The sequence below is a fragment of the Apiospora aurea genome, assembly GCF_038362705.1.
Source record: "Apiospora aurea strain CBS 24483 chromosome Unknown utg000002l_segment0_segment0, whole genome shotgun sequence".
Classification (NCBI taxonomy): domain Eukaryota; kingdom Fungi; phylum Ascomycota; class Sordariomycetes; order Amphisphaeriales; family Apiosporaceae; genus Apiospora; species Apiospora aurea.
Genome location: NW_027117389.1, coordinates 3,665,969 through 3,692,804, shown reverse-complemented (window position 1 = coordinate 3,692,804; position 26,836 = coordinate 3,665,969). Strand labels below are relative to the sequence as shown.

The following is a 26,836-nucleotide window of genomic DNA, read 5'->3' as shown; positions in this document are numbered from 1 at the left end:
CAAGCCATAAATGGGAAACACGGGAGCGGGGAATAAGCATACAGCTGCAAGCCGCCGTAAGGAGTCTTGGTGGCGTTTCCAGCCATTTCGATTGTTACCGCGCTCGTGTTAGTCACCAACCACCCGGAGACTGTAACACAGCATTTAATGAGAGTAATCTGGCGGCAATGCAAACTTCAGATACGAGATCCTTTTGGACGGGCTTGATTTCTATTGCTCATTATGTGCACAGCATTGCCCCGGTTGTTGATGCCGTCTTCTACCAACGCCGATACGACATGCCTTTGCCAGAAGGAAAACATAAACAGCTACCAACGAGAGCCTCCAATAGCCTGTGTTGGACATTGAAAACAAAGCTTCATAACCCAAGAAATCAAATATGACGAAGAGTTGCAGGTGCTAAGCCCTAGCGCGCCTCCTCTTGTGGGTGCTCCGCAGTGGCGCCGGCGCCTTCTTCTCTATCGCGGGGCACCCTGACGAACGAGAGGGCACCAATGACCAACAGGCACAGGCATGCCATGCCCCAGTATGGCAGACCGATCCAGGCTCCTCCCAGGCGCATGCCCAAGGCAAAGAGACCGGCAAGCATGGGCAGGCCGTACATGGCCCCGGCCACCTCGGCCATGCCTACCAGACTGAACAAGCGGGAGCGGTGCTCGGGGTCCACGTAGAGGCTCATGAGACTCCTGGTGATTGAGTTGAAGCCGGACCCGAGCGACAGCACGAACAGTCCGAAGACAAAGAAGGCCAATGACGGCGCCGCGCCCATCAGAAGGAATCCGAGTACCAGCGCGCCGTAGGACCAGCGAGCCAGCCACAGGTCTCTCGTCCGCTCGTCTTTCATCTTGAACGGCCAAGGCGTTGATTCCGATATGAGGACCTTGGAGACGTAGGGCAGGACGAGAAGCGACTGGAAGACCTGGGCGATACCGTATGCCGTCTGTACATAGCCTGTGTCGCTAATGGGCATACTGTAGCGCTTTGAAATAAACTGAACCAAGAATTGGAGAATCGCGACGATGACAGGGACCGAGACTACGCATGTCGCCAGGAGGATGATCACAGAGGAGGACTTCAGTATCGACGCGGATTCCAGCAAGCGGTCGTATATGTGTGTGACATGACCCTTGAAGCCAGAAGCCAGCTGGCTCGGCTCACCTTCTTGAACATTGTGCTGTTTGTGCGAACTTGTTTCGGGGATGAACATGAAGGCTACCGTCCCGGTAACGATAAGAGCTATTGAGACCCACAAGCAAGGCCAAGGGCCGGTCTTCGCCATCATGAGGGAGCAAAGCGCTGGCGAGACCAGATTGCCGAGGACGGCAGCCACATGGAAGCGCATGAATGATACAGCTCTGTGCACCTAGTTAGCTGCCGGAACCGGTGGCGGAAGAGGAAGGGGATGTTGGGCGGGTATTCTCACCGTCTCTCCTCGGGGATCACATCAGACACCATACTAAGTAGGGCGGCACTAACCATGGCATTTCCGCCACCGATGAAGTGAAATCCGCCGGCCAGGGTGAGGACCCAAAGGGGGATCACTGTGTACCAAGCCAAGACCATCATGACCCACAAACTACTTAGGCACATGCCAGTGATGGCAAGACCGACAACTGGCTTGCGCCCGAGCCTAGAAATCTCCCAGTGAGCATTTGAACATCGATGGGCCGGAGAATCGTAGAGCTGCGCTTGACTTACCGATCGGCCGCAATCCCCCAAGGGAATGCAGCAATGAACCCAGCAAGCGACTGGACCAGCTCATACATGGCAAAGATGAAGGCCACTTTGGACTGGATGCTGTCCAGCTTGCACAGGTTCTCGTCGATGGGGCTGTCGACGCTCTGCATCTGGTCGTAATGCTTATGGCAGACGGCATCCTCCACGAGACGGGTCATGGGGATGGAGAGAAAGCCGCCGGCGGACGACGCGACCAAGAGGACGCCGCACAATAAGTTGACGATGGTGTCGCCCTTGTGGACTTTGGGAACATGGATGCTGGCAATGGACTTGATGGAGGTGGTCGAGAAGGCCGTCCGGTGTGCTGGCCGCCGGCGGTGCCGAGGTGGTGGCGCCGCCGCCGAATCGTCCTCTGGCTCTCCGAGGAGCCTATGCTCCTCGGCAGGACTCGCTACCGCCATGTCGGTGTCGTCGTAGTCGCGTCCATATCTGTCGCTCATCCTCAATCTGAAACACACACAAGATTGTGTGCAACCAGCGAAATGAAGTTGGCAATGGAACAAAACAAAAAGAGCTCGATGGAATTTCCGCTACATGAGGATGAATGAGTAGTTAGACCCTTATCTATTTCCTTGTTTTTCCAAGTCAGCGTCGGGCCCCCATACGAGGCGAACCGACACCCTGCCGATTCGTAGGACTTTCCGCGACGTGTCTCGGAGTACCAGTAGTTTATTCCTTTTGGCTTTCTTCATGTTGCGTAGACCCCGACGACCGAACCGTCGGACGGAACAACCCGAATTGTGCAGGCATGGGGTTGTTTGATTTGGTTCCAGGAAATGATCAATTGTATGAAGCGTACAGTGACGGAAAAGCATGCGTGTTACCATCGCGAGCGGCGATTGGAGCCGCCCAATCTCCAATCTGTGTTGTGATGTAAGCTCATTTGCGGCGCCTTCCCCCAGAGCTTGCAAGTGTTGAGAGATAACGACCATGCACACCAAAATCGCTGCGTACGTGGTTTCCTTGTCTGCTGGTCTTCGTCTGCGCGGGCATTGACGAAGCCTGCTCGCGCGTCGTCTTGCAATCTGACTCATCGAATTGATCGATTTGTCTGCCAGATCATGCTCGTTTCGGCAACCACGAATTGATGAGTTCGAGAGCTTCGCACTTTCTCAACAAACGCGCACCATTGCCAATTGCTGACCGCATCGGAATAAGTACATTTTGAATTCCGAAGAAACGTAAGCTACTCCTACCTAGTGCACAAAAACAGTCTAGGGATGACGTACATTGGAAGGAAGCGCGTCCCAAAACAAGTCGATCAATCTTTGTTTGATTGCTCTTCGTCCACACATGCAGGCATGTTGTTACCCCAGGCTCGGCACCTCACGAGACCGGGAGCGGTTTCGGCACACCTCGCTTGACGCCCGGCTCGCCCAACCCCGGAATGACATACGGAGCCCGCTTCTCCAGCGGTGTGCGTCCGATCGGGAAGAACTTGGTGATTGCATGATCCGGTCCGTAGGCTTCTTCAACGAGGTACACGGTGACCCGCCACCAGGCCATCAGCGCGGAAAACATCCAGAAGTATGCTGCAGCCTTCATGCCACGGGTAACGCCGCCGTGCAGGCCGTCGCCGGACGCCGAGCCCGTGCCGCCGTTGTATGCGAATAAGCAACACGCAACCGTGCTTCCGACGGCGAGCGAAAACAGGCAGGCAGTGAGCACTAGGTCTCGCGCTGTTGCCGCCAGCGTGCAGGACCATGTCAAGACGCTCAGAACCACGAACCAAGCTGCCAACTCGGGGAAATGGGTGTGCACCTCGTGAGGTTCCAGAGCCTTCGCCGCCTGTTCATACCATCATCAGCCACCTTGACGCAACACGCCAGCAACCTGCTATATGGTGCAAGCGTCACTTACTACGAAGGCATACTGGATGCCAATCGCGATCCAGAATGAACCCCACATTGTGTTGATGACGGTAACCAAGGTGTCCCGTGCCTTGAAACCGTACAGACCTGCAATGAACTGGGCGAGGCCACCAAATATGCCAACAAAGGGAAAGAAAATGGTCGGCGATTGAGCGTTTCCCCACCAATTCGCGATATAGCTGGCGGTGATAAAAGTTGAGCCAGCGAAACCCGCGAGGCCCAGGGCTCCTGGCGGCGCAATCGGCTGTAGGAATATTTGGACCCCCGGACGCTGCTCCAGCGTCTCGCGGCGCCTCTTCTCATCTTCCATCGTCGAAGCAAGGGACATGGTAGCGGCTGTGTATCAGTATCTTGCTATATATATATATCCTGAAAGTAGGTAAGTCTTCTTATCTGTCAGCGCCGAGGTACTTGGTCTGCAGAGTCTTATAACCCACGGGCTCTACCCATCACAGCTACATCATTACTTTGGGCAGGCACATTGGCTGCGTCACCATGCTGAAATAGTGACCACCAAGACCCCAACGTCCTGAGATTCCTGTGGGAAATAACATTGACGCTAGCGAGCATTCATCCAAGCGGGGACGACATGTCGCTCCTTTGTCCCTAAAAGGATTCGTTTTATCACATTCTTCTGTATATGCCCAACGCTCATCCGCATAAGCATTCTACGCGCATATTTCCCTGTGACGTTGCGCCAGAAAGAAGTCCCAATGCCTCTCGGTATAACTGTCGTTCAAGTGAAGGGGATATCCAGTCCTCCAATTCGCAAATCAGCCCTTTGCAAAGGAGTGAGCAAGTTTGGTGCTCGCATTGAAAATATTGGAAATTGGCCTGGGGATTGCGAAGAAGAGTCATGGGGAGCTCGAGAATATTGACTTCATGCAAGCTGCATCAGTCAACCAGTGGAGCTACCAAGCTGTTGGCCATCAACACTGACGAAGCGGTTGTGAATAAAACATCTGTTGCATCGGCCCTGGAGTGGCACGAAGGCTGGGTGTTCAGGGTCGTCAAGCTGTTGAACATGCAAGTCAATAACTCAACATGGGACACGCCACCGAATGAAGTGCCGCTGAGACCGCTCGGCGGTGCAGGATGAAGGGCTAGATCGACGCCCCATATCTCGGCTGGCACCATGCCACCGCCGTCGTATTGCGCTACTCGCATTGCCCACTGGAGCCATGTCCACCAAGCCTTGCTGTTCAAGTTGTCACCATCCTCTTCGAACAGCGACAATATGCCCGCAACTTCGCGCTTGGCAAGACCACGCAGCCACCAGGCGCCGTCGAGGCTTTTCACTTGGGCGAAATGGCATGCAAGTATCACCAGGGCACGTGGCCGATGGACCTGCAGCAGCTCGATGAATCGCCGTGATATGGCAAACATGAACAATATGGGTGCACCTGTGTGCGGGATCCGATGAGCCCAGTTCAGCATGGATACAGCATGGTGGTAGGCTTGTTCGGTCAATATGCGTGAGACTGGATCCGTTTCCAGGAGGTCGAGCTCTTCTACAAGTCCGTCCAGGAGTGATCCGAAGAAGGTCGATCCTTCTGAGCTCAGTGTGACGTCCAACCCCGGGAGGGACTGAATAATGGGGATTAGGACCGTGCTGCTCTGGATCCAAGACCAGCTGCCGGATAAAATTGCTTTCACGCCTTGGAATGAATAGAACCAAGATAGGGGTAGTTCATACTTGGGACGTTTGGCACTGTGATACGCCCACGTCTGGTCCTCATCCGGCGACGGTGACCTGGGCTCTTGTTTGATGAGGGACATACTGTCTCTGTCCCCATCTCCGAGTACCCGGGAGGCAGTGGCTTGGAAGGTGATGAAGAGGGCCGTTATCAACAGTGCTTCGGCGTTGGATTTCTTGATACCCCGGCTGAGGCTGGCGTTATATGCAGACAGCGCAGCAGCAGTATAAGCATGACTCGCCCGAACAAGCGTGTGGTCATTTGGCGATGCAGTCCGCAAGTGCAAAGCTGAGACGGCCAGTATCACACCCATGAGGAAGTTGGCGCCGGTCTCTGATGAGGCCCCGTCCGCAGACGAGAAGGCAAGCTGTGGCACACGCTCGCGCCAGACGGCCTCGCTCCCGGGCCCCATGACGGACATATGCTTATAGGTCGAGGTGGTGTAGTGGTGCAGCAACCGCAGCTCGAGCATCCGGTTCGTGCCCGACGTCGGGCTGAACATCGGATACAGCGCCGACGGCTGACGGTAAAGGGTCAGAGATGGGCTGCTGCATGATGTCGACGATGGGGATGTCGTGGCCCAGGCACCACTACCACCGATCCTTCGGTCGTGGTTGCTACTCACTGGACCTGAGTAGTAGTAACTTCTTGGGGGCGATGGGATTTCGGGTACGGCTAGGAAATTGCTGTTTTCGAAGTCGCAGGACACGCCGTGTTTGACGCAGTTGCCACAGGACGGATAGACTTCGTCACACTATTCAGAGGTCACGGTCAGCGACTCACACAGGCTATGGGCGATGGTATAGTTGCGGATTTCTCCTCACCTTAATCTTTCGGGATTTACATCGCTTACACCCGTTCCGCGATTTCTTGTGTGACCTGCGCGGAGGCATATTCGTCTTCGTATGGGGCTTCCACGCGAGGCCACTGTCTCATCGATTTATTTCAGTATACTGGAGCGGTGTGTGCTTTTCCTTCTGACACCGCAGACGCTAGTTAGACAGGCGGGAACAGTCCAGACCCAGGGCACTTGTGGATTATATGTCGTCGGCCTTTCACACGTGTGAGCCGCGGCTTGCACCGATGATGCAGAATAAGGATTGTGACAACTTATGACAAGCGCCGGGCAGTGATAGAAGGAGCCACAAGGGTTTAGCCGCACACAATATTGAAGGTATGGCAGATGGGAGGTTCCGATTGGTAAAGTTTAAAAAGAACAGTGATGCGCGTCAGGGGTACGTGGACTAGTTTGCGGGGAGCAGTTGATTGTGAGACTGCTAGCAGTAGGCGGGGCGAGACGGAAGCCGGGAAGGGAAGGGGACTTGAAAGAGAGATACGTGGTCCATGGGTTGAGCTGTCTGGGCAGGAATTCGTTCAACTATATCCTTGGGTCACATACAGGAGGCAACTGCTCGCGTACGTGTAAGTGGTGGCGCGGGCGTCACTCCTCCCGTCAAGTCTGCCTGGTTCACTCCTGGCCGTCTGTTAATGGCCACCAGAGACGCTGGGGCTGTACAATATGCTTCTTCCAGCGAGGACCCTGCAACTGCAGTTTGCCTGGCTCTGGCATCACTGGCCGGCTTGACTCGACTTGGGACGGATCAATGCCGCGGGGCATAGACTACGCCCTCGTATTTTGGCCATGGTTCAGTGTAACCTGCATCGTACCGGTCGAAAATTACTCGGGCTTCTCATCGATTCTGGTCAGATCTTCATGCTGATGTCTCCTTACCCTCCTCGGGGTGGTGCTGATTAGCATGTGCGTCTTCTACTTAGCCTCTCTCGGCCGGTACGTCGTTTCTGGGGTAGGTCTCGAAACTCGCCAAGAAATATATACACACACGCGCGGCTAAGCCATAAAGGTTCGCGCCTCTCTTTCTTCTCAGACGCAAAGCCCAGCTGCCCTGGCTCTCAGATTTGACCCGACGCTGGCGTTTCGCAGACCTGTAATCGTTGGCCAGGTAGCATCTACCGCCTCGACAATCGTTATCGTCATAGCTTATGCCCTGCTTTATCTGGCGTCTGTTTCCGGGGGAGAGCCAAGCCGACGACAGTTACAGCGTGTGGTCTGTCACCCGATGGATCCGAAGCTTATGCGTCTGCGTAGTTTAGTTGACCCCAAGCGAGTCAGAAGCACGCATACCTCTGGACACTTGTGTTGGCTGTGCCGCTGTCTGCATATCCTCCGGTTCAACAAGACAACCCGACCGAGATCTGATATCTATCAACGAGCAGGGGGTTGGGTTCAGCGGTCTCTTATGAAACTTCGGTAGTTGGTCGCGGACGATGCTGGGGGTGAGTGCGGATTATCCAGGAGGGGCCGAGCTGTCAGCCCATTTGAAATCGGTGGGTTGACACAGCTAGGAATCCTTATTACTTACGAATGAAACGATTCCAACATAGAAGCTCGGCTGAACGTACGAAAGACGAAAAGCTCGCATACTGCTTTGTCTCTCCGACATGGCGAGGGCTGCTTCACGTTGTCTCCGATACGGCTGATGTTTGTTCCTACCCGTTCCCAAGGGGTTTCCTGAGTCCCTGAGCACGGCAGACACAAGGCTAACTCTCGTATTAACACCCTCAAATAGTAGGCTGTTATCTTTTCATCCGACTTGGGAATCATTTCATCAATGCTTGTCTGTCGGCCCTGTGCAAACACCAAGCAATGGCCGCCTATTGCTGGAAAACTCCTTGTTCTTTTCCTTTTCGCCTGAAATGGCGAGAGAGAACTCTCGGCCATCTTACAGCCACCCCCTAGAGCTGAACATCGTATATACATACGCATATCTGCAGAGGATCGTCGTCTGGTATTGAGCCGTTGGAACGAGCATCCAGCAACCGAGGCTTGAGAGTACAGCCAGGAACTATTAGCATCTCGTCGCCCATATTTCACTTTCGTACTAACAATCATAGATAGAACTCCAAACCTATATCGAGTGCATTGTGTACGCTCCACAGACACGACTATTACATGCGCCACTATAATACTAACTGTGCACTACGACGTATATCCGTACTAGCAGCACCTGTCAAAACATCTGCCGCCTCTTGAGAGGCATTCTCGTCTTGCCTGACATTGAACCGGCAAGAGACTACTGCACGTCTGGAAACCGACCAGCCCAGCCCAGCCCAGCCCAGCCCAGCCCAGCCTCCTACGTCACCATCTTAGAAGGGGAATTATCTCTACCAAATATGAAACCTTTATGATCAGATATTCCCATGATACAAACCAAACTTAGCTAGTATTATCAGTAGTAGGAAACAAGGGAGAAAAGGGGGGGCCCAGTAAGTTCGACCATTCTCGCATGACACGCATTGCATGTCCATGAGTTTTGCCTCCCGCGCCCCCGTCGCTTCCCGTCGCTTCCATGCCATTCCCGCTCAGTGGCACCAAGGTTTCCGTTGGCATCTTGCTAATCTGTCGATCCCCTCTTGCCCACACACTCTCTCCTTCTTCTACCGTAAAAGGGGGTAGGGAGGCTGGGGGGCTGAGGGAAGAAAGCCATCAGAACTCTAATCTACTGAACAGACAATTCGATGGCCAACCAACCGACCACCGAAGATGGACATCTGATATGGACTTTGTCGCAAATTCCCATCACTTTCCCGCCACGTTCATTAAGCTTTCAAAGGGCCATGCAACTCGATTAAGATGGCGTGTAGTAATAAAAACAACGTTTGTCGACTGGCTCCGTTTGATAGCAAAGTCTGATATAAACAAGGAGTTCGAAAACGCGGCAATCCACCCCAGAAGACGTTAGTTGCCATGTGGTGGCTAGATGGTTCGCCACGGCCGGCCTTCATGCGCCGCCGACACAGGGCGCCCCGCCCCTATCTTTTGCCGCTTTTTCCAGGTTGCACTATCACACGGATGATTGCGTTGCTTGGTGGAACGACACACGCTGGAAAACACGATAAGAGTCGGGGTATTGGGTCTTCACAGCCCGTACCGTCTGACTTGGCGCTATAAGACGGAAACTTCATTTTACCTGGTTTCCAACAAAGATCAGTCTATCCACCTTGCTCCCAACATTAAAACACATGCATATCAACTCGCACCCAAGTTTCCTCCTTCCTAAACATTGAATCATTTTCCGTCTATAGAACTGAGACGTATCTCCACAGCCCTTCTGTGAGCCTCGAGCTCCTCGACCTTTGCCAGCTGCATAACAGCGCTTCCAACGTTCCTCAAACCATCGGCAGTCAAGTTCGAACTGGTGATGTGCTTCAAGAACGATCCCAGGTTGACGCCCGAGTACTGCTTCGCGTATCCATATGTGGCTTTTCTCACATTAGCATCAGTCTACTATTGGGACGAAGAGCGAAACAAGAACTTACGTAGTGAGTGGTTGACGCCAGCGGAGTAGTCGCCCACACTTTCAGGGGTCCATTGACCAATAAATACACTGCCCGCATTCATAACTTTATCCACAACCTTCTCGGCGTCCTTGAGCTGCAGAATCAGGTGCTCAGGCGCATAGTCGTTGCTGATGACCATGGCCTCATCAACGTCCTTGACCTGAATGGTGACTGAGTGGCTGATGGCGCCTCGGACGATGTCAACACGCGGCAGAGCCATGGCCTGCTTGTGAAGCTCGTCCTCAATCGCCTGTAGTTGTTGCTCATCGAGATCAATGGCAATGAGAACCACTTGACTGTCCACGCCGTGCTCAGCCTGTGATAGGAGATCCGAGGCCACAAACGCAGGGTTCGCCTCGCCATCAGCAATGACGAGCACTTCGGACGGGCCCGCCGGCATGTCGATGCCGACACCAGCATTGGTATCGTTGCTCACGTACATCTTACCAGCCGTGACGAACTGATTGCCGGGTCCGTAGATCTTGTCCACCTTGGTGACGCTTTCCGTGCCATAAGCCAAAGCTGCGACAGCCTGCGCCCCTCCTGCCAAGACGATACTCTCGGCACCGACCTTGTGAGCAACATAGACAATCTCAGGAGTAATGCTTCCATCCGATCGAGGGGGTGACGCAAGCACGATCTTCTGGCAACCGGCAACCATGGCAGGAACGCCAAGCATAAGAGCAGTGCTGGGCAGAACAGCCGTGCCACCGGGAACGTACAAACCGACTCGCTCGATAGGTCTCGAGAAGCGGCTGCAGATCACACCGGGCATGGTCTCCACCTTCAAAGGCTCTTCCTTCTGTGCCTCGTGGAACTTGCGGATGTTCTCAAAAGAGACATCGATAGCCTTGATGGTCTCTTCGGGCAAGTCCATCAATGACGGGGGAACGGCGCCTTCAGAACAGGTGAAGTCAAAGAGAATGCCTTTTCAAACTTGTGGGTGTACGAGAGAAGTGCCTTATCGCCGTTCTGTCTCACATCGTTGATGATGGGGTGGACAATGCCCATGATCGCCTCGGCTGACTTCTGAGATGGGCGCTTGAGGGCCTCGGTCACCTGTGCGGTGCCCATCTTGCCAGCGTCAAGGCGCTTCATTGAGATTCTATCCGCTTCCGGGGCAGTCTGGGCTTCTGCAGCGGGCGCCGATGTGAGCGGAGTGGTGGAGTCTTTAGCAGCCTCCTTGGCCTTCTCAACTGTTTCGTTCGTGATGCCTTCCTTCTCGGCCCACTTGCCCTTTGCATTACCGGTTCTCCTCTTCACCTTCAGGCTCTTCGCATCCAAGTTCCTCTCGATATCAGACAGACTGACACCCTTGCTGACGGCCTTGGTGAGGGCGAAGTAGATCAGGTCAGCAGCCTCGAAGGCAATCTCTTCAGGTGTCTGTGCATCACAAAGCTCTTCGGCCTCTTCCATGATCTTAGCCCGCAACAGCTTCTCGTCGGAGAACAGACGCGCTGTGTAGGAGCCTTGAGGGGCGGACTCCTTCCTCGAAACCAGGGTTTGCTCCAGTTTCGAAACGCCCTTCAAGTCCCCGAAGCATCCGAATTGGTTCAAGTGGCAGAACTTGCCCTTCTGCTTGATGACGAACTTCAAGGCGTCGTTGTCGCAATCAAGCGAAACTCGCACCAGTTCCTGGGTATCGCCTGACGTAGCTCCCTTATACCACAAGCCACGCTTCCGGCTCTGGTAAACACCTGTTTGGGTCTTTAGCGACTCAGCAACGCTCTCCTGGCTGCTGTAGACCAAGCCAAGGGCAATGCCTCTCTCGTCACAGACGACGGTGGGCATCAGCTTGTCCGGGCGGTCCGAAATCCAAGCACCCGACAGCATGGTCGACACGAAGATCTTGGACTGGTCATCCTTGTTCGTAGTCAGGCCAGTGGAAGGCAAGATGGGGATAGCCGAGATCTGTGAGCATACAGCCAAGAATTGCTCAAAGTTGGTTCCCTGGATAGGCTTGATGTAAGTGGGCGGCAGTTTCTCGGCCGTGGAATGCTCCAAAAACTTGGCGACATCGCACTTGTTGTGATCAAAGTCCTTGAGGAGGATGCCATACTCGGTCCCCACGGAAACGTTGCTGAGTTTGGCGACAGCCGGGGCGACGCGCCCCTTGAAATCGGCAAACTCAGCTAACCGTTCCGGCTGGACAAAGATTTTACGAGCTCCATGGTCGAGCAGAGAGATGATGTCGTCCTTGGACTCGACGGCGGTGACGTCGAAGAAGGTGTGAAACTCGGAGCTGTGCTGGTCCAAGTAGTGAAGCAGCTTGTCGAGGTTCTGTTGAGTCACGTCGAAGAAGACGCAGCCAAGACAGGAAACCTCACCCCGGGACAGCCCCTCGCTGGAGTCGAGGCCGGGAGGTACCGCGACGCTGATCAGGAACGGGAGGGGGAGAGTTGTCTCCATAGCAATTTGCTTGTTCAGTTTCGAGTCCTGTCAAGACGCTGAGGGGAGATATGGAGAAAAGGGAAGGCGCCGTGAGTTAGTTGGTCAATGACTTGATAAACAACAGTCTCCTTTGGAAAAATATGATGATCCTGTATCGGCCGGCCTTTTGCTTTGGCGGGGCAAACGTCCAGTCATTCATCGCTCGCTCTTGCATTGCCAATTGCCCCTCCATCGAATGTGCAAACCGCCTGTTGGGTTGGGCCCGGTTTTTCGTCACTCGCTCCAAGCCTCCCAGCACCGGCAATTTAGGCTATGGTCTGTGCATCCAGTCCCTTTCCGTCACAGGCACCGTCCCAATCAACCTCGTAGCAGCAGCGGCTCCGAGAATGCTATATGAAGTGACTCTTATGAGTTAAAGAAGAAAAGAATGATACCAAAGCTGTGTTCAATCTGCCTAGTTATTTACGGTGCACGAGAAATCGGGCATTACAACACGGTGGTGGAACACTAGGATCGAACGAGCTGGGTGAGAGACAGACAGACTAGGTTAGTTCCAGTTCAGTGGCGCACAACGCACCTCTGCACTTTTGACCGTCGGATTAACCGCCTACACGTCGTCCCTAGCGCGTACTTTTTGCTCGCTCTAGGCGTGCCGATGCATGCTGCTTCAATATCGATATCGATTTAAAGATTACCTAAGTTCATTTACCTGACAAGCACAATTAACCTCACCGCAAACCTCTCTGTCTTGGTTGCTGGCGATCATTTCTCACAGCATCTTGTGTTGAGGAATTGGCAACACCAAGTCACCAAGTCACCAACTACCAGACGCTCTCTTCCTTTGGTGGCGCTTTCCTCCGGCCAATTGCTGCTTCATTCAACACCACAAACCTCGATGGCCTAGCCATCTTCGAGGGCAGCCTTTCGCGTACCACACATTGGAGCGCAACCCTTCGACTTCTACTCACCCTTCGTTCAGCCCGTCTTACCATCAATGAGAACGCAGCTCAATACCACCTTGCGACTCTCGCCGATTCCTTGAAAGACACACAAATACGCTACTCCTAGCTAGTCACACATATCGCCAACCATCATGTCGACCGCCTCGCAATCACAGCCCAACGGCATCCCCTCCTCCGCAGCAGCCTCGGGGCCCTCCCAGTCACAACCCACCCAAGCGACTACCCCGAGTACAACTCTGCCAGCCTCTTCGCAAGCCACCGGCGGCGCAGCTGGCCCTCCACCCTCCGCACCCAACGGCGGCGCACCCTCCACCTCGGCGCCCCGCCCGCGCGACGCGCGCACCATCGAGCTGCTGTTGACGAGCCAAGGCGTGACCTCGTACGACAGCCGAGTCCCCCTCTTACTGCTCGACTTTGCCTACCGACACACCTCGTCCGTGCTATCGGACGCGCTGCATCTGACGACGGACCCCTACACGTCGGCCGCGGGCAGCAAGCCCTCGGGGTCCTCGGGCGCGGCGCCGAGCGCACCCGCCAACATCGACGCGGCCGTGAGCACCAACGCCGTGAGCCTGGCGGTGGCGTCGCGGCAGGCCTACCAGTTCCGGGGCGGCAGCGGCGCGGGCGGTTCCGCCGGCGGCGGCGCCAGCAAGGACTGGCTCATGGAGCTGGCCAAGGAGCGCAACCGCGTGGCCCTGCCGCGTGTCCACGCCCACGAGTGGGGCGTGCGCCTGCCCAACGAGCGCTTCGTCCTGAGCGGCATGAGCTGGGGCCTGAAGGACCGCTGGGGCGGCAACGGCGGCGATGGCATGGACGACGACGACGACGACGACGAGAGCGAGCCCGAGGGCGGCATGGAGGATGCAATGGAGGGCGTCGAGACTCTCAACAAGGAAGGTGCCGATGCTACTAAGGATAACGAGGGCGGACTGGGTGAGATGCTTGAGGACGACATGGCCGATGACGACGAGGATATGGACTTGGAATAAGACCTAGACCCGGCAAATACGTATGCTTTTGGGAGGGAAAAAAATCAAACCTGATGGGCGGTTATGCTTTATTAATTCTCCAAAGCCCGAGGCTACCACGTACAGGCGTTTGATGGCGTTTTTGGGGATCATCAATAGGATGATACGGGGAATTTTCTACACTCAGCATGCATTATTAGGAACCTCGCAAAGTTGGAGAGTCTCAGGCGACACAAGAATTCGTCAGTGAATGGTTGATTAAATACATCACCAGACAAGCAGCACATTAGGTAGCTTCCTATTGATTAAAACAAGTGCTGAGGATCTCTCGGAATATCCCCTTAATGGCCGTAATACTGCCCCCTCCAAGCTCAAAGTAGTGTACGGACCAAGGATGGTTTAGCACGATCGGAGAGCCGTTTTAAACGTTCCACTTTCTCAGCGCGTTGATTGATTGGTTAAAACAGCCCTGTCCCGCTTTGCACGGCCCTGCTGATCTGTGGCTCTCCGTAGAGTACGTAAAACCAGGGAGGGGGCAGTATTACGGCCATTAAGGGGATACAGGAACACCGCTTCAATGTACATTAAAGATGTATGCTTTGTCTAATGATTCAAAAACCCCCCAAAGTTGAAACGCCACGCTATGCATGCAGAGAGTCCTGGGTAAATATCAAGTCTCCCCTTCCAGTGAAACACCCAGCCATGCGTTGAAATCCCGCCCTGTGCAATGGTGTCTGTCGCCAGCTATGTTGAATACGATACTCGTCCTCTTCTTATTGCTCCACCTCCTTCTCTTGCCCTAGGTGCTGCACTCCTGTGATGATCTCGGCAAGGTCATCTTGCACGGCCACCTTGGGACTAGGAGTGCGAGTTTTCTTCACGTCATCCGGGATGTTCAAAGTGGAATTCTCCTTTTCCACTTCCTCATTTTCGCCCTCATCCTCTTCCTCTTCCTCTTCCTCTTCACCCTCGACATCCTCTTCATCAACATCTTCGTCGTCAGCATCCTCGTCGTATTCCTCCATCATGGATCCCATCATGTGCTGCTCATCCTCGTAGACGCCGCTACCACTGAATATGCTCTCCACAGCATCGTCGTCATCGACGCGCGAGAGATAGCTGTCCCCCAGATTCCCGACGTCGTCATCATCCTCGTCGTCGGCATCCTCATCATCTTCGTCGTCATCATCACTGGCGCTGAACTCGTCCATTTCCAGCGGCGGTTCCCGCCAGTACTTGAAGTCGGTATACTCCTCCCCACCCCCTTTGACCAGTGTTGCTACCGCTGGGAAGTAATGGTCCACGACTTCCGTCATGTTGACGTAACTCAATTTGAGCTTGTTGAGAGATAGCAAGTCCAATGATACCTCGGCGTTGGAGTTGATAGTGAAAATACGGTTACGTGGTACATCGACTGTACGATACGAGATCTGATCGGTCAGACGGTTCCCGAATCCCGCATAGAAGCAATGGCGATCCGCACCGTACAGGTTGCGTATATCTCGAAGAGTGGCCATTTTGAAGACGTGAGGTTTTCGAAGATAGATTTCGCGCCGGAGAGCCGCCATTGTCCGATCAGGGGACAGGATGGTCGGGCCGCGTGGAAGACGGTAGTTGTCCTGCACAACACCGTTCAGGTAAGCTCTTGTTGTATCAGCTTGTCCCACCGACCGACTGGTGAGATACATAATGTTATAGCCATTGGCTACAATATCGCTGTACAGCTTAGCGACGCCCGCGTGCGTCCAGTCTCGACCAATCATGTTTAGCACATGGCCAAGTGCATCCGATTTGGTTATAGTTCCATCGATGTCCGAAATGACCACCGGTGTATCGTACTTCCACAGGTACATGAAAGCTTGACAGGTGGCACGGTTGACAGTAAAGGCCATGGAATTCTCACCAGGCTTGAGATTCAAGGTCTTCAGCTGATCACTAGTCAGCCGAAGAGTCTTGGCGTAATTCCTGTTTGGGTCGCCAGCGGAGCTTGATCCAGGCGTGGTAGGAGGCGTCCCAACGCTCGTCTGGCCTGCATCCGACTCACTACGACGATGCGAAGGTAGCGGGGCCGACGAGGCAGAATCGTCACTGGCGTAGCCTGGGTCTGACGCAGCATCGATAGCGATGGTTGTAGTTGGCCGCAAAGATGCAACCGTTTTCTTCATGGCAGCCTCTTTGGCGTCCTCACTGCTGTAGATCCAGAGGTTCCCTTTTTCATCCATGCCGAATAATGCGCCTATATCATAATCGCCCTCCATCTCTTCGGACAGGATCTTGCGCGCCACAACCTCGGCTCGAATAGCATCTTCTTCACTGCTCTTGTAGCCTGTCATATCCAGCATCAGATCACCAGTTTCGGTCACCTTATTCCGGATGTTTGCAGCGTGGAGCTGCTCGGACAAAGTCATGGCGCGCTGTACAGCCTCTTGTGGCGGCAGAGGAGGAGGGCTGATTGATCTATGGGACGGCTGGTTGCTATCTTCATGCTCGGATCCTTCGGGGAATTCATCTCGATCGCTCCGCGCCCGCGCATTAGACGGGAGAACATTCTCGCTGTGAGAAGGTAGTCGGTATGCGTCGGGTAAATCTCGTGAGGGTGGCCGCCCATTGCTCAGCGACGGGGACGTCGGGTGATGCACTATGTGCCCTATTGGCTATCGCGTTAGTATATTTTATCTCGTGTGAGCGAAGGAATGACGAACCTGGGACTGGCGTTGGTCCTGGCCGGCTTGCAGATAGAGACCGAGTAGAGGAGCCCGCGTGGCCAGATGGCTCGTCAAGCTGGAGCAGATCTGGCTCTTGCAAGGCATCAGGGTCATCTTGTTCTGCCCCAAAAGGTGGGCTCGAAGCCGGAGAGACGAGTGGGGAGGTCTGCAAGCTTTGTGGAATGGTGTCGCTGGTCTCGAAGACAAAGAAAGCCTCCCCGCCTTCGCCCAATTTCATAGAGTATTCCTGCTTAACTCCATTGACCTTGAATTCGACCTTCTTCTCGTATGGTCGCAAGAGCGAGAACTTCCCAAACCGAACGTGGAAAGGGGAGCAGGATAAGCTGCCGTCCTCCTGCTCGACCACGATCACATCAATGGCACCACTAAGAGTCGAGGGGTTGATTGAGTTCCATGCGGTCGAGACCGAGTCGCTAATATTCCGAACGTACTGCATTGTGACACTCGGAAGGTAACGCAGCTAATTCGATTCCGGATGCAAAAAGTCTGCCAGGGAAGTCGTTCGGCAGAAGGATGGGTTATCCCAGGAAGGTCTACAAAAGGTAAACTTCCTTTCCCCCTTCTCGCTTTTGCGTTTATACAGCCGCAGGAGTGACCCGCCCTGCAGGTGATAGTTTTTCGGGTGCCGGGCGGCCACAGACCTTATTCGAAAAGCAGCAATCGAGGCGATAAGTGTTGGCGGCCAAAGGCTGCTCGCCGGGAGTTGTTTGGACGCTGTCGCAGTGTAGTCGCGACAATAGCAGTCTGATTCGATTTTGATGTTGGGGTACACAGTAATGAGGTCAGGCGCATTCGTAGGTGATCCAGTATGGTAACAGCAACAGCCCCAACAAACAGACTTGAAAACGAGCGAAGAGAAGTGAGAAAATAATATAGAACGTGGGTAGTCTCGCGGTAGTTTTTGGTGGGCTGTCACAAATACGAGGCAACGACTATATAAAGCGCGATTACCAGGACGTTGATTGTAACAGGTGACCGGTGGTCAGTCTGGTTTGGGGCGTAGGCAGCGGTTTTTGCTGGGGGCCTGGAGTGGCCGAAGTGACGTAGCTAGAGCAGAAACAATGCCGAGGTGCAGCTGGCGGAGCTAATATTCAGGTGTGGCCTATGTATTTGCGGATGGGTAAAGCAAAGTAAGTAGGTACAGCAGAAACAGCACAGACAGGGGCAGAGTGCAACGCCTTATGGGGCAAGCGGACGAGAGACTCGAGAGTAGAGACGATCAGAACATGATCACGACGGGTCTGGGAAGATGTCGTGTGTTTTGACTTGTAGGGACAAAACAAGAGACGAGGGGGAATGCTCGCAGGGGCTCACTGTGTGTGTCAAAGGGTCAAAGAGTTGAGACATTGGGGAGCAGTAAGGCGAGCGATCGGTACTTCTTTCAATCAATTAATGCACTGTTACACACACCCAGGCCCAGTACGCAGCAGCAGCAGCGCCCCAGCACACCAACACTTTTTTTTTTTTTTTTGGTAGGATCCCCAGCGTCTACTAGCCCAAATCGGGAGCCACACCCAGCTGACTTTGCTAGCAGCAGCTGTCTAGGTCCAGGCCGCCGGCGCTCGTCAGCAAATAAGCTGCAACGGCCCATCTGACACGAGTCGCTTGCAACTTACGGGGATGCCTGCGCAAGCATGTGGTCTTTTTGTTGAATCCAATAGGGCTTTCCATCGGTTCCCCCAGGCCGCGAGGGGGGCTTGGGGGGCTCAACGCTCATCTTATCGTATATCCATCCATCCAAGCATGATCAGAGGGAGGTCCTGCTAAAACGCAAGACTATCGGACAATATTTGCCCTGGCCCGAGATGAGATGAGGAGACAGCAACAATATTGCGTTCGTGTTTCTTAGTACGACAACCCTTCAATACATTAAGTAAGCATGTGTGCGTGTGCTATCCATGCCAGGGGCTCTTCGGCCCAGCCAGCCACCGTATCGCCATGCAACTGCTGCAACTAGCTGTTAACCTTAGCCAGTTGTTTCGACACGCATGGAAGCCGTTTATGCGTTTCGGTGCTTGACCGTGGTAATACATGACCCTTTCCCCCTCGGGCGTATTGTGGGTTCGGTAGCACCATTGGTCTAGAACAACGCTCGGGATCTTCTCCGTCGCAAAACTCCATGCTCATTCATTCATACAGGACGATGCTGAGGAAGTTTACTGTCAACGCCGACGCCGGGCTGCCATAGGGCTCGTTACAAACCTCATGGGAATACCTCACGGGTGTCTGCGATCCAGCGACTTCTCCCACATGTTCTCGCCAGATGTAACTCCCGTTCTGTCCGCCCCTCGTTGTCGGGCTGCCGGGGGGGGGGGGCATCGCATGCCAATTTCATTTCTGACCAGGTCGAAAGGAGACAGCAGGTCCACCCGCTTGCTGGTCGAGCCCCAGAAAAATGCCATTCCGCGTGTGCTGCAGGCCTTTTTTGCAGCATCCCCTCCCCTCTTAACTCGATGAAGCGCAGGTGCAGGTGCCGGATGGCATGTGACAATCGATGGTCAACTAATCTATATTCTCTGCTCCCGTAGTGGGCCGTCACTTCATGATCCCCACGACATGGAAGCTCATTCGCAATACTCCAATAGACACATGCGCGTTAGGGTTGTGAGAAGACGAATGCATGTCACTTAACATGTGCGGATGGATCGTGTGGTCTCTGATGTAAGGTGCGCGAAGGCTTGATTTAGAGATGGACAGTAATGGCACAGGAGCATGCATACCTATGCACTGTACATTGATACAGGTAGGTGGTTGCTGTTCAAGCTGTAAGTCATGACCGACTGACAACAAAACCGACTATTGGATACCAACACGGGATTGGCTCACCCATCCTGTCTCATATCAAGCATGAACTCTTGAAGCACTCATCTATGATAACGACTGTTGGTAGTGGTGAGAAGTGATACCCGATAGCTATTACACTACAGCTTCCCCCGGCTTTTATCATTGATTCAATGTACCAAGAAAGGACTCGATTGTAAATGATATTCTCAGGGCTGAAGGGGAAGGCTACCAGAGGTTAATCCCACCTTGAACACATGGACTTATATTAATATGCCCTGACCTACATACAGTACTGGAGTGTAGAGCTGAAAAGCGTACCTACCGTTGGAATGACCTTGGTACTCGGAGCTAGGCAAGCCGAGACAGTTGACGATGGACGGAATACGAGTAGCTGGTAGCAAGATAGTTTATATATGGTGTGCATTGGTGTAGTACATGAGGTAGATACGCCTTGGCACGTTCAACTTGGATGGACCTTATTTCCTATATCCAAGCCATTGGTTTTGCTATCCCACAAAGTGTACCTACCAGGTAAACTATATGCGTGTGTGCATTATGGCAAGCAGCGAGTGTGTACAGACAAGCCTCCCACACACATGGCTTTCGTCATTGGACCGTTTCTAGCGTTGCGAGAGCCGGGGCGGGCGGCAGTTGAAGACATCCCGCCACTGATCCCGCGCAACCCATTCGAAGTAACCCTGCATGCGATACGGTAGGTCGCCGGCATTGATGAGTACCCTGCATGCTTACCTACTTTGCCTAGAGGATGCATCGTTTCTTCGTCCCATCGATGTCGTAGCCTAGTCGAGTGATAGATAGGTACCTAACATTGCTCAGTTTCCCGTCCCGGTTCGGCCTGCAGGCATCGGCAACTCGCTGCATTGGTGCCAGCTCATCCAATGCAGCAACAGGCTTCCATTCTGGCAGATCGGCCTTGCTGCTGCCTGTCGCGGGGTAGTATAGGAGGTAGGTAGTTGCGATGCCTTCTCTACATAATTGAGATAATGTTTCGAATGAGAGCAGTAAATGCCTGGGTGGGCAGTAAGTATTTGATGCACGACGGACGGGTAAGAAAGAACCTTGAAAAGAACGAATAGTCGGGTGGTGGCGCGAGGAGAAGTAGAGCGCCAACCTTGGCACCTGGGAAGTGTTTGCGCTTCACTTTCGCAGAGTTCTACCGTACAACGTACTGTACCACGTAGTAGGTGAATTACATGCTTCTAAAACAGACTTCATTGTTGCGTTTGACTGCGGGCGCTACACCAACGGTATTTGCATACTGAGCTAGATCTTTGGAGAAGCATCGTCATCCACACCTGGATTTTGGGCTGGCCCGACACTAGAGAGATTTGGTCGGCCTCGCCTTGCGAGACTGGAGATTGGAGGCTCAGTGACTCAGTCACCATCCTGCCACAGGCAGACTGGCCCTTACGGGCCTTACCCACACGGCTGGACACCGTCGCGGTAAGTCTACCAACGGGTGGGTGACGGGTTTCTGGTTTCTGCAAGCCTTGCAGCGTGGTAGGTAAATCCTTACTGGCCACCAAGCAAAAAGCACTAAGCGGCCCGGCGGAGAGAGGAGAAACATTTTGCAATTCCCAGTCCCAGTTTGACGGTCCTGACCTGCTGTCGACCCAAGACCCCCGACGGTATTACGGCTGCTAACGTTTAACCCTGCATTTCAATTACCGTACCAACTCCAGTCTTTCCTTTACTTTACACCCCCTCCCCCTCCCTCTGCTTGGTTCGTTTTTTTTCTTAATCTGTTTATCCTTTTGGTATGCTCTTTGGTCACCGGTCGATATCTCCCACGATATGTTATGGACCCCATGGGCGACGTCTGTTCCTTCAGTGTTGGTCGTCTGTGCCGTGCTTGCCTGGTGGTTTACTGAGCCAAAGACGGCTCACCTCAATGCCATCGTCACAATCGGTTTGATGCTATTCTTCTGGTCCATCACCCCCGAGCTGGCCCAGGAGACGCCCACTTGGCTATATCAGGCCGCCCTCGGTTACCTGGCCGCTTCGGAGCTCGACATCTTTCTTTTGAGGCACTTCAACATGTTGATCACTGGCCTTGCGGCTACTTGGTATGTTCTAGCGCGCCGCAGCCTTGGCCCGTGGAACGGCGTACAAAGTCGAGATTCTAACCGCACCGTGTCTTCTACAGGTTGGCATACAGAGCCTGGCAAGTCCTTCGAAAACCTGTTCCCGAGCTCATCCACGTACTTGGAGTCGAGGTCCCCGACCCTCCTGATGTCTCCCTCGCCGGCATTCGCAAAGATGCAGCAACTCTTAATTGGACTCGACCGCACGCTAATAGCTCGGTCGCCAAGTTCCTTATACAGGTCAATGGTGTCAATGGTATGTGACGTCGTCATGCAGACCCTGTCTGTTTGCCATAAGAGCCGAGAATCGCAATATTGACAGTTGGCATTTTCTAGTGGGGGAGTCGTCAAGCCAAGAGACTGCTATCACCGTGACGGGCCTCAAGCCAAGTCATTTCTATAACATCCGCGTCATCGCCGTATCGCACAGCAACTTTCAGGCTGGCAGCCGGTCTATTCGATTGCGCACTTACAATAAAGATGGCCGACCCGAAACCGGCAACGGCAGGGTCCCTGCCAGCTGGGTACCCGAAGAGCAGCCCTCCTCGTCGACAGAGAGCCACGATGACGACGGAAACATAAGAGTACCTACCGCCGCCGTCGAAACGGCCTCGATACCCGAAAGTGCAGCTGCTCCCATGCAGATAAGCTCGTCGGGGTCTGTTACGCGGCGCAATACCTTGACAAGGAAACACTCGCCTTCCACAGCCAGTATGGATCAATCGGTCAAGGATGCACTGGAGAGAGTGCCCGAAGGATCTTTAGTTGAGCTAAGCGCAAGGTTTGAAAATATAAGGAAGGACACCGAAGAGTCTCTTGCGCAATTAGAGAAGGACGAGAGAGATCATCAAAAGTGGTTGGATGAATTAACTGAGGAGAAAAAGACCAAGAAGCAGATTCTGAAGGAGAAGGACGAAACGACAAACAAATACAAAGCCGAAGTGAATTCGACGGATCGTGCCATGAGGAGTACCCAGACGAGGAAGACGAATGTCGAAAAGAGGTTGAGGGACAAGGAGAACGAGCGAAAGAAGCTGCATGACGATATTGCTAGGTGGGATAAGGACCTGGCCCAGATGAAGAAAAGGCAAGCTGGGTTCGAGCAGGAGAAGGCCAAAATCCAAAAAGACGTCGAAGAGCGGAAAAGAGAGTACAGAGACCAAATCGAGGCTCTCCAGGCCAGCCTCGCACAGGAAGAGGCTGAGTTGAGGGAAAAGGGGAAGGAGCTGAAAGAAGCTGAAGATCAGCGGAAGAGGCTTCCCGGCGGAGAAGAGAGCGAAGAATGGCGCGAACGAGACCGACAAACGCAGAGAGAGTGGGAAGGAAGATGTAGAGACCTGAATCGTCGTATCTTCTTTCTCAATAGGAAACTGAAGGCGCAAGACGACTATGAGTTGGTTTTGCGTACCCAACTTGCCACAGCCCAGCAGTCAAATCTTGGCTTCTCATACGCGCAAGCCAACGCTTCTGGGGTTGACTTCGATCTCGCGAATCAGACACAACTCAAGCGCCGGAGTCGAACGGGAAACTCTATGCAAGGCGCAACAGCACCCTCGCCATCTACGTCGTATGCGATGGAAGACAGGCAGCCATATGTGCCGGCGAACGGATTCGATGGTGGTTTTCCTACGTCACGTGCTCCGACCATTCCCCCTGGCTTTGGTGCCAGTGCCTTCCCAAACTTCTCCGACGTTTCCGCTCCGTTGGATGACGAAGGGCTTCAAGCACTCACAGCTGGTGCGCCCCTGAGTCCGACTGCAACTTCATTGCTTCCGGCAACATTATTCGACACAGCTGACGACGACTTCCCACCAACCAGACCGTCAAGGCATGGGACTTTCGGCCAACCGATGTCACCTGAAAATGACCCCCAGTCCCCTATATCAGAGGGAATGTCGTATAGCGCTATGTCAAGCCCTCATGGCTCTGCTCAGCACCTGCCCTTTTCGCATTATGGCGGCGACGTCAGTGAGAGGGCATCCTTGCGAGGAGACTATGGCACGGCATCCTCACCTGCTGCTCCTTCGGCCCAGACCAACAGGTTCTCGTTCTGGCCACACCGTCAAAACAAGAGCACGAACGAGCCACCGCCCCTAGGTTCTCTCAAGTCTGCGCAGAGCCAATCATTTCCCCGGCAAACTGATGAAAACGATGCTTTTCCGAACAAGAGGCGAATTAGTTTTTCGTCTGGCTGGGGCATGTTCAATCGCAACTCGGCTGGTCCTGCCCCGGGTGATAACGGATTATCTGGTCTTCGTGGTGTTACCTCGCGACGCGGGCCTTTCTTTGCAGGTAATAATGCAAGCGGGTCCATGTTTCCCGAACGGGACCCTAGCAGCCCCAGGCCGCTCTCCATTGCCTCGTCCGAGCTGCCCAGGCCATCTACCGAAAGTGGCCCGTCGATGTGGGGCAGGTCTCACCCAAGTAGGATCTGGTCTCCCGAAGGCGCGGATCCTTGGTCAAGAACTGTTTCTAGGAGACCCTCCATCCATGGCTCCCCCTCGGCTCTAAAGACTACTTTGGCCGATGCAGAAGATGAGATTCTGGACGAGTCTGAGATCCGCCAGCCTCCCTTGGGAGTTGGTGTTATCGGCTCGAGGCCATCTGCTGCCAAAGCTCTGAAGCAAAGCCTTAACCCCAACGCACCGTCGTTTATGGGAATGTTCCGAAGTAAGGAGAAGGATTCCCGAGAGGGCAAGGATAAGGTCAAGCCTAAGGGCAAGGATAAAGAGGCGCATAGGGAGGTCAATCCCCGCGTCTCGATCACGTCGTCCACCTGGGAACCAACGGAGCGTCCATCGATGGACGAGTCGCTTGCGGAATCCCGCGAGTCACGGGACACCCTTTCCGTTTCCGAGTCACACGAGTCACTTTCATTGGACCAATCTCATTCGAACACGCCATCGGAACCGGCGCATGGGCTTGGGCTGAAAGATACAGAGAGCGGACTTAGGAAGCTTCTCCGAAAGGGGAGTTCTTCTAAATTCAGTCTTTCTTCCATTCGCGGATCGAAGAAAGGCCCCGGAAGCGTCAGCAATTCGGATAAGAACTTGAATCTCGAACGTACGAGCATTGATATCGATGAGCATGGCCAAGACGGTGGGACTGGTGCGGCCGGGGCGGCACTGCTTGGGCGCAGCTACGACAGTGTGAACAGCAGTCCCAACATAGGAAGCGTGAGTGCTGGCCGGGCTAAGGACAGCCGGGCTAGCTGGACCGGACGGTTTACGATGAAGAAGAAGCAGGGCAAAGATAAGGACGAAGAATCTGCGCCTTCGACTCCGACTTTGGGTGCTACGTCGGAAGATCAATAGCAAAGCTTTGAATACTCTGAAGCGTCAACTACGATTTGTAAAGCATACGGCAATAGGCAATTGTCAAACATGGATCTACAGTCTCTATTTCATTCTCACTCCTTTCCTATCCGATAAGTGCGGACATGCGTGCTATATTTGACATGTTGTAATATGCATCTCACTCGCTGCAGTAGCTTCGAGTAAGTAACTAGGCATAGATTGCTCTTCTACAGTCCGAAATTTCCAGTCATATGTAATACTACTATAAGTGCATATCTCATGCCTCTCTTGACTCCGGGCCATTGGCGGTGAAAGATGGCAGAATATGGCTGGAGGGTTGCTCGCTAGCTCCGGGAGCTCCTCTGCCCATAATCGGTCGGTCTCGGTGGATTCTGGGTTTCGAAGGGACCCAAGATATCCAGTCGGCAATTCGATTTCTAATCCTGAACATAGGGACAGGACAATTCTCTTGGATTTTTCATGGAACATACAACAGTCGCGGAGTGATGATCCAAAGTACCTAGCGCGCGCAACTTGCCATTCTCCGACGGACGACATTCACCACCATCCCACACAATATCGTGAATGGCCGCCGCCATGGCTACAACACCACCGTCCGGCCGTGATGGGAAGAATGCTACGGAGGGCCTTCCCATGCCCTCGCGAAACCCCCTGCCGTTATCAGCCAGTCAAGAGGCGCAGGTGCGCGAGGTCTTCAATGCGCGGGTGCGAATGCAATGCCAAGATGAGATCAAAGGTACAGTTGCGATTACCCATTGCCCTGCTAGAACTATACCGCAGCCTTGTCCAATGGCTTCTTGCTTGACTCTGTGCTACCGCGATTTCCTCCCCCCGCCCCCGCCCGCCCCCTCAGGATGATATGGAACTGACTTTTTCCGTTTGCCTACAACACACAGCCTTTGCCGACTGCGCCCGCAACCGCACCTTCACCATCCCCTTCGCCTGCCGGAAGATGTCGCACCAGATGAACTCGTGCATGATGGCGCACGCGACGCAGGCCGAGCACGACCGGGCGCGCGAGGAGTGGTTCGCGACCCGCATGGAGCGGGCGCGCGAACGGGAGCGCAAGGAGCGGCGCAAGATCGAGCAGGAGAAATTCCACCGCGAGTGGTGGGGCCTGCCCGAGCGCGACCCGGAGGAGGTCCGCCGCGAGGAGGCGAAGCTGCGGCAGGGCGAGAGGGTCGGGGGCGGGTATGAGAAGAGGGGGGGTGGTGGTGGTGGTGGTGGCGGTAATAGCCAAGGGATGAAATAAAGTGAACGACCGACTAAGCAGGGCTCGGGCAGGGCAAGGGAAACGACTTCTCCATGTGTGGTGTTTGAGAGAAGAAGAAAAAGAACACAATCGATATGTGTATTACACGGGGATGGGAAAGGGCAGGAGGGAGCGTGTATATGTCTGAATGTATGATGCATCAGTCGGCGTTTGGGTGCTTGATATTCCACTACTCTGCATTATACAGCTCTGGCAAAGGGGGCGTAGAACTTGATATACTCTAGATCTGAATGATTGCATGTATTATAAAACAGAATAACGAATCACTGATCCATGAGATATTGGCACACACGATCATACATTCATTTTTGGCCCAAATAGTGAAATAGGTGGACTTACTCAGCTTACATAGGTGCGAGTATCGGTATGTATGTGTCTTGTATTTGACACAGCGTCTGCATAGAAGTTGCAGCGGCCCTTATTATGTGTGGCTCAATACCTACTTTATAGAGACAGTATAGAACCAAGACGCCCACCAGAAGGCTGATTATCCTAGCCCATTTAATGAGGCTACCTTTGACGATAATTTACTGGCAAATAGCTTTCACGAGTCACGAAGTCCTTGCGACATACTCAACTGTACCTGGTCAGCCCTCGCCTTATGTTCAATCTTGCACTGCAGGCTTTACTCGGGCCATGTCCAGCG

The 26,836-nt window shown here is 53.8% G+C and overlaps 8 protein-coding genes across 8 annotated transcripts; 3 read left to right on the top strand and 5 right to left on the bottom strand.

Annotated features, from left to right (window-relative positions):
- Window positions 1-406: 406 nt before the first annotated feature.
- On the bottom strand, window positions 407-2,177 carry PG986_003510 (major facilitator superfamily transporter; the record flags this gene model as incomplete). Its single annotated transcript, XM_066839732.1, has 3 exons — window positions 407-1,355; window positions 1,424-1,630; window positions 1,699-2,177. The coding sequence occupies 3 exons, from the start codon at window positions 2,175-2,177 to the stop codon at window positions 407-409; spliced, it is 1,635 nt and encodes a 544-aa protein (XP_066704796.1).
- An 886-nt stretch (window positions 2,178-3,063) lies between these two features.
- On the bottom strand, window positions 3,064-3,936 carry PG986_003509 (GPR1/FUN34/yaaH family-domain-containing protein; the record flags this gene model as incomplete). The annotated part of the gene is made up of 2 exons (XM_066839731.1): window positions 3,064-3,525; window positions 3,598-3,936. 2 exons carry the CDS (start codon window positions 3,934-3,936, stop codon window positions 3,064-3,066), a joined length of 801 nt encoding a protein of 266 aa, XP_066704795.1.
- A 566-nt stretch (window positions 3,937-4,502) lies between these two features.
- On the bottom strand, window positions 4,503-6,198 carry PG986_003508 (uncharacterized protein; the record flags this gene model as incomplete). Its single annotated transcript, XM_066839730.1, has 2 exons — window positions 4,503-6,059; window positions 6,130-6,198. 2 exons carry the CDS (start codon window positions 6,196-6,198, stop codon window positions 4,503-4,505), a joined length of 1,626 nt encoding a protein of 541 aa, XP_066704794.1.
- Window positions 6,199-9,392: 3,194 nt separating this feature from the next.
- PG986_003507 (uncharacterized protein) lies at window positions 9,393-12,073 on the bottom strand (the record flags this gene model as incomplete). Its single annotated transcript, XM_066839729.1, has 3 exons — window positions 9,393-9,586; window positions 9,644-10,514; window positions 10,571-12,073. The coding sequence occupies 3 exons, from the start codon at window positions 12,071-12,073 to the stop codon at window positions 9,393-9,395; spliced, it is 2,568 nt and encodes an 855-aa protein (XP_066704793.1).
- Window positions 12,074-13,148: 1,075 nt separating this feature from the next.
- On the top strand, window positions 13,149-14,006 carry PG986_003506 (transcription initiation factor TFIID subunit 9; the record flags this gene model as incomplete). The annotated part of the gene is made up of 1 exon (XM_066839728.1): window positions 13,149-14,006. The coding sequence occupies one exon, from the start codon at window positions 13,149-13,151 to the stop codon at window positions 14,004-14,006; it is 858 nt and encodes a 285-aa protein (XP_066704792.1).
- A 752-nt stretch (window positions 14,007-14,758) lies between these two features.
- PG986_003505 (nuclear elongation and deformation protein 1) lies at window positions 14,759-17,147 on the bottom strand (the record flags this gene model as incomplete). Its single annotated transcript, XM_066839727.1, has 2 exons — window positions 14,759-16,632; window positions 16,688-17,147. 2 exons carry the CDS (start codon window positions 17,145-17,147, stop codon window positions 14,759-14,761), a joined length of 2,334 nt encoding a protein of 777 aa, XP_066704791.1.
- Window positions 17,148-21,310: 4,163 nt separating this feature from the next.
- Window positions 21,311-24,914, top strand: PG986_003504 (uncharacterized protein; the record flags this gene model as incomplete). Its single annotated transcript, XM_066839726.1, has 3 exons — window positions 21,311-21,582; window positions 21,663-21,856; window positions 21,937-24,914. The coding sequence occupies 3 exons, from the start codon at window positions 21,311-21,313 to the stop codon at window positions 24,912-24,914; spliced, it is 3,444 nt and encodes a 1,147-aa protein (XP_066704790.1).
- Window positions 24,915-25,481: 567 nt separating this feature from the next.
- Window positions 25,482-26,169, top strand: PG986_003503 (uncharacterized protein; the record flags this gene model as incomplete). Its single annotated transcript, XM_066839725.1, has 2 exons — window positions 25,482-25,653; window positions 25,814-26,169. The coding sequence occupies 2 exons, from the start codon at window positions 25,482-25,484 to the stop codon at window positions 26,167-26,169; spliced, it is 528 nt and encodes a 175-aa protein (XP_066704789.1).
- Between the last annotated feature and the right edge of the window lie 667 nt (window positions 26,170-26,836).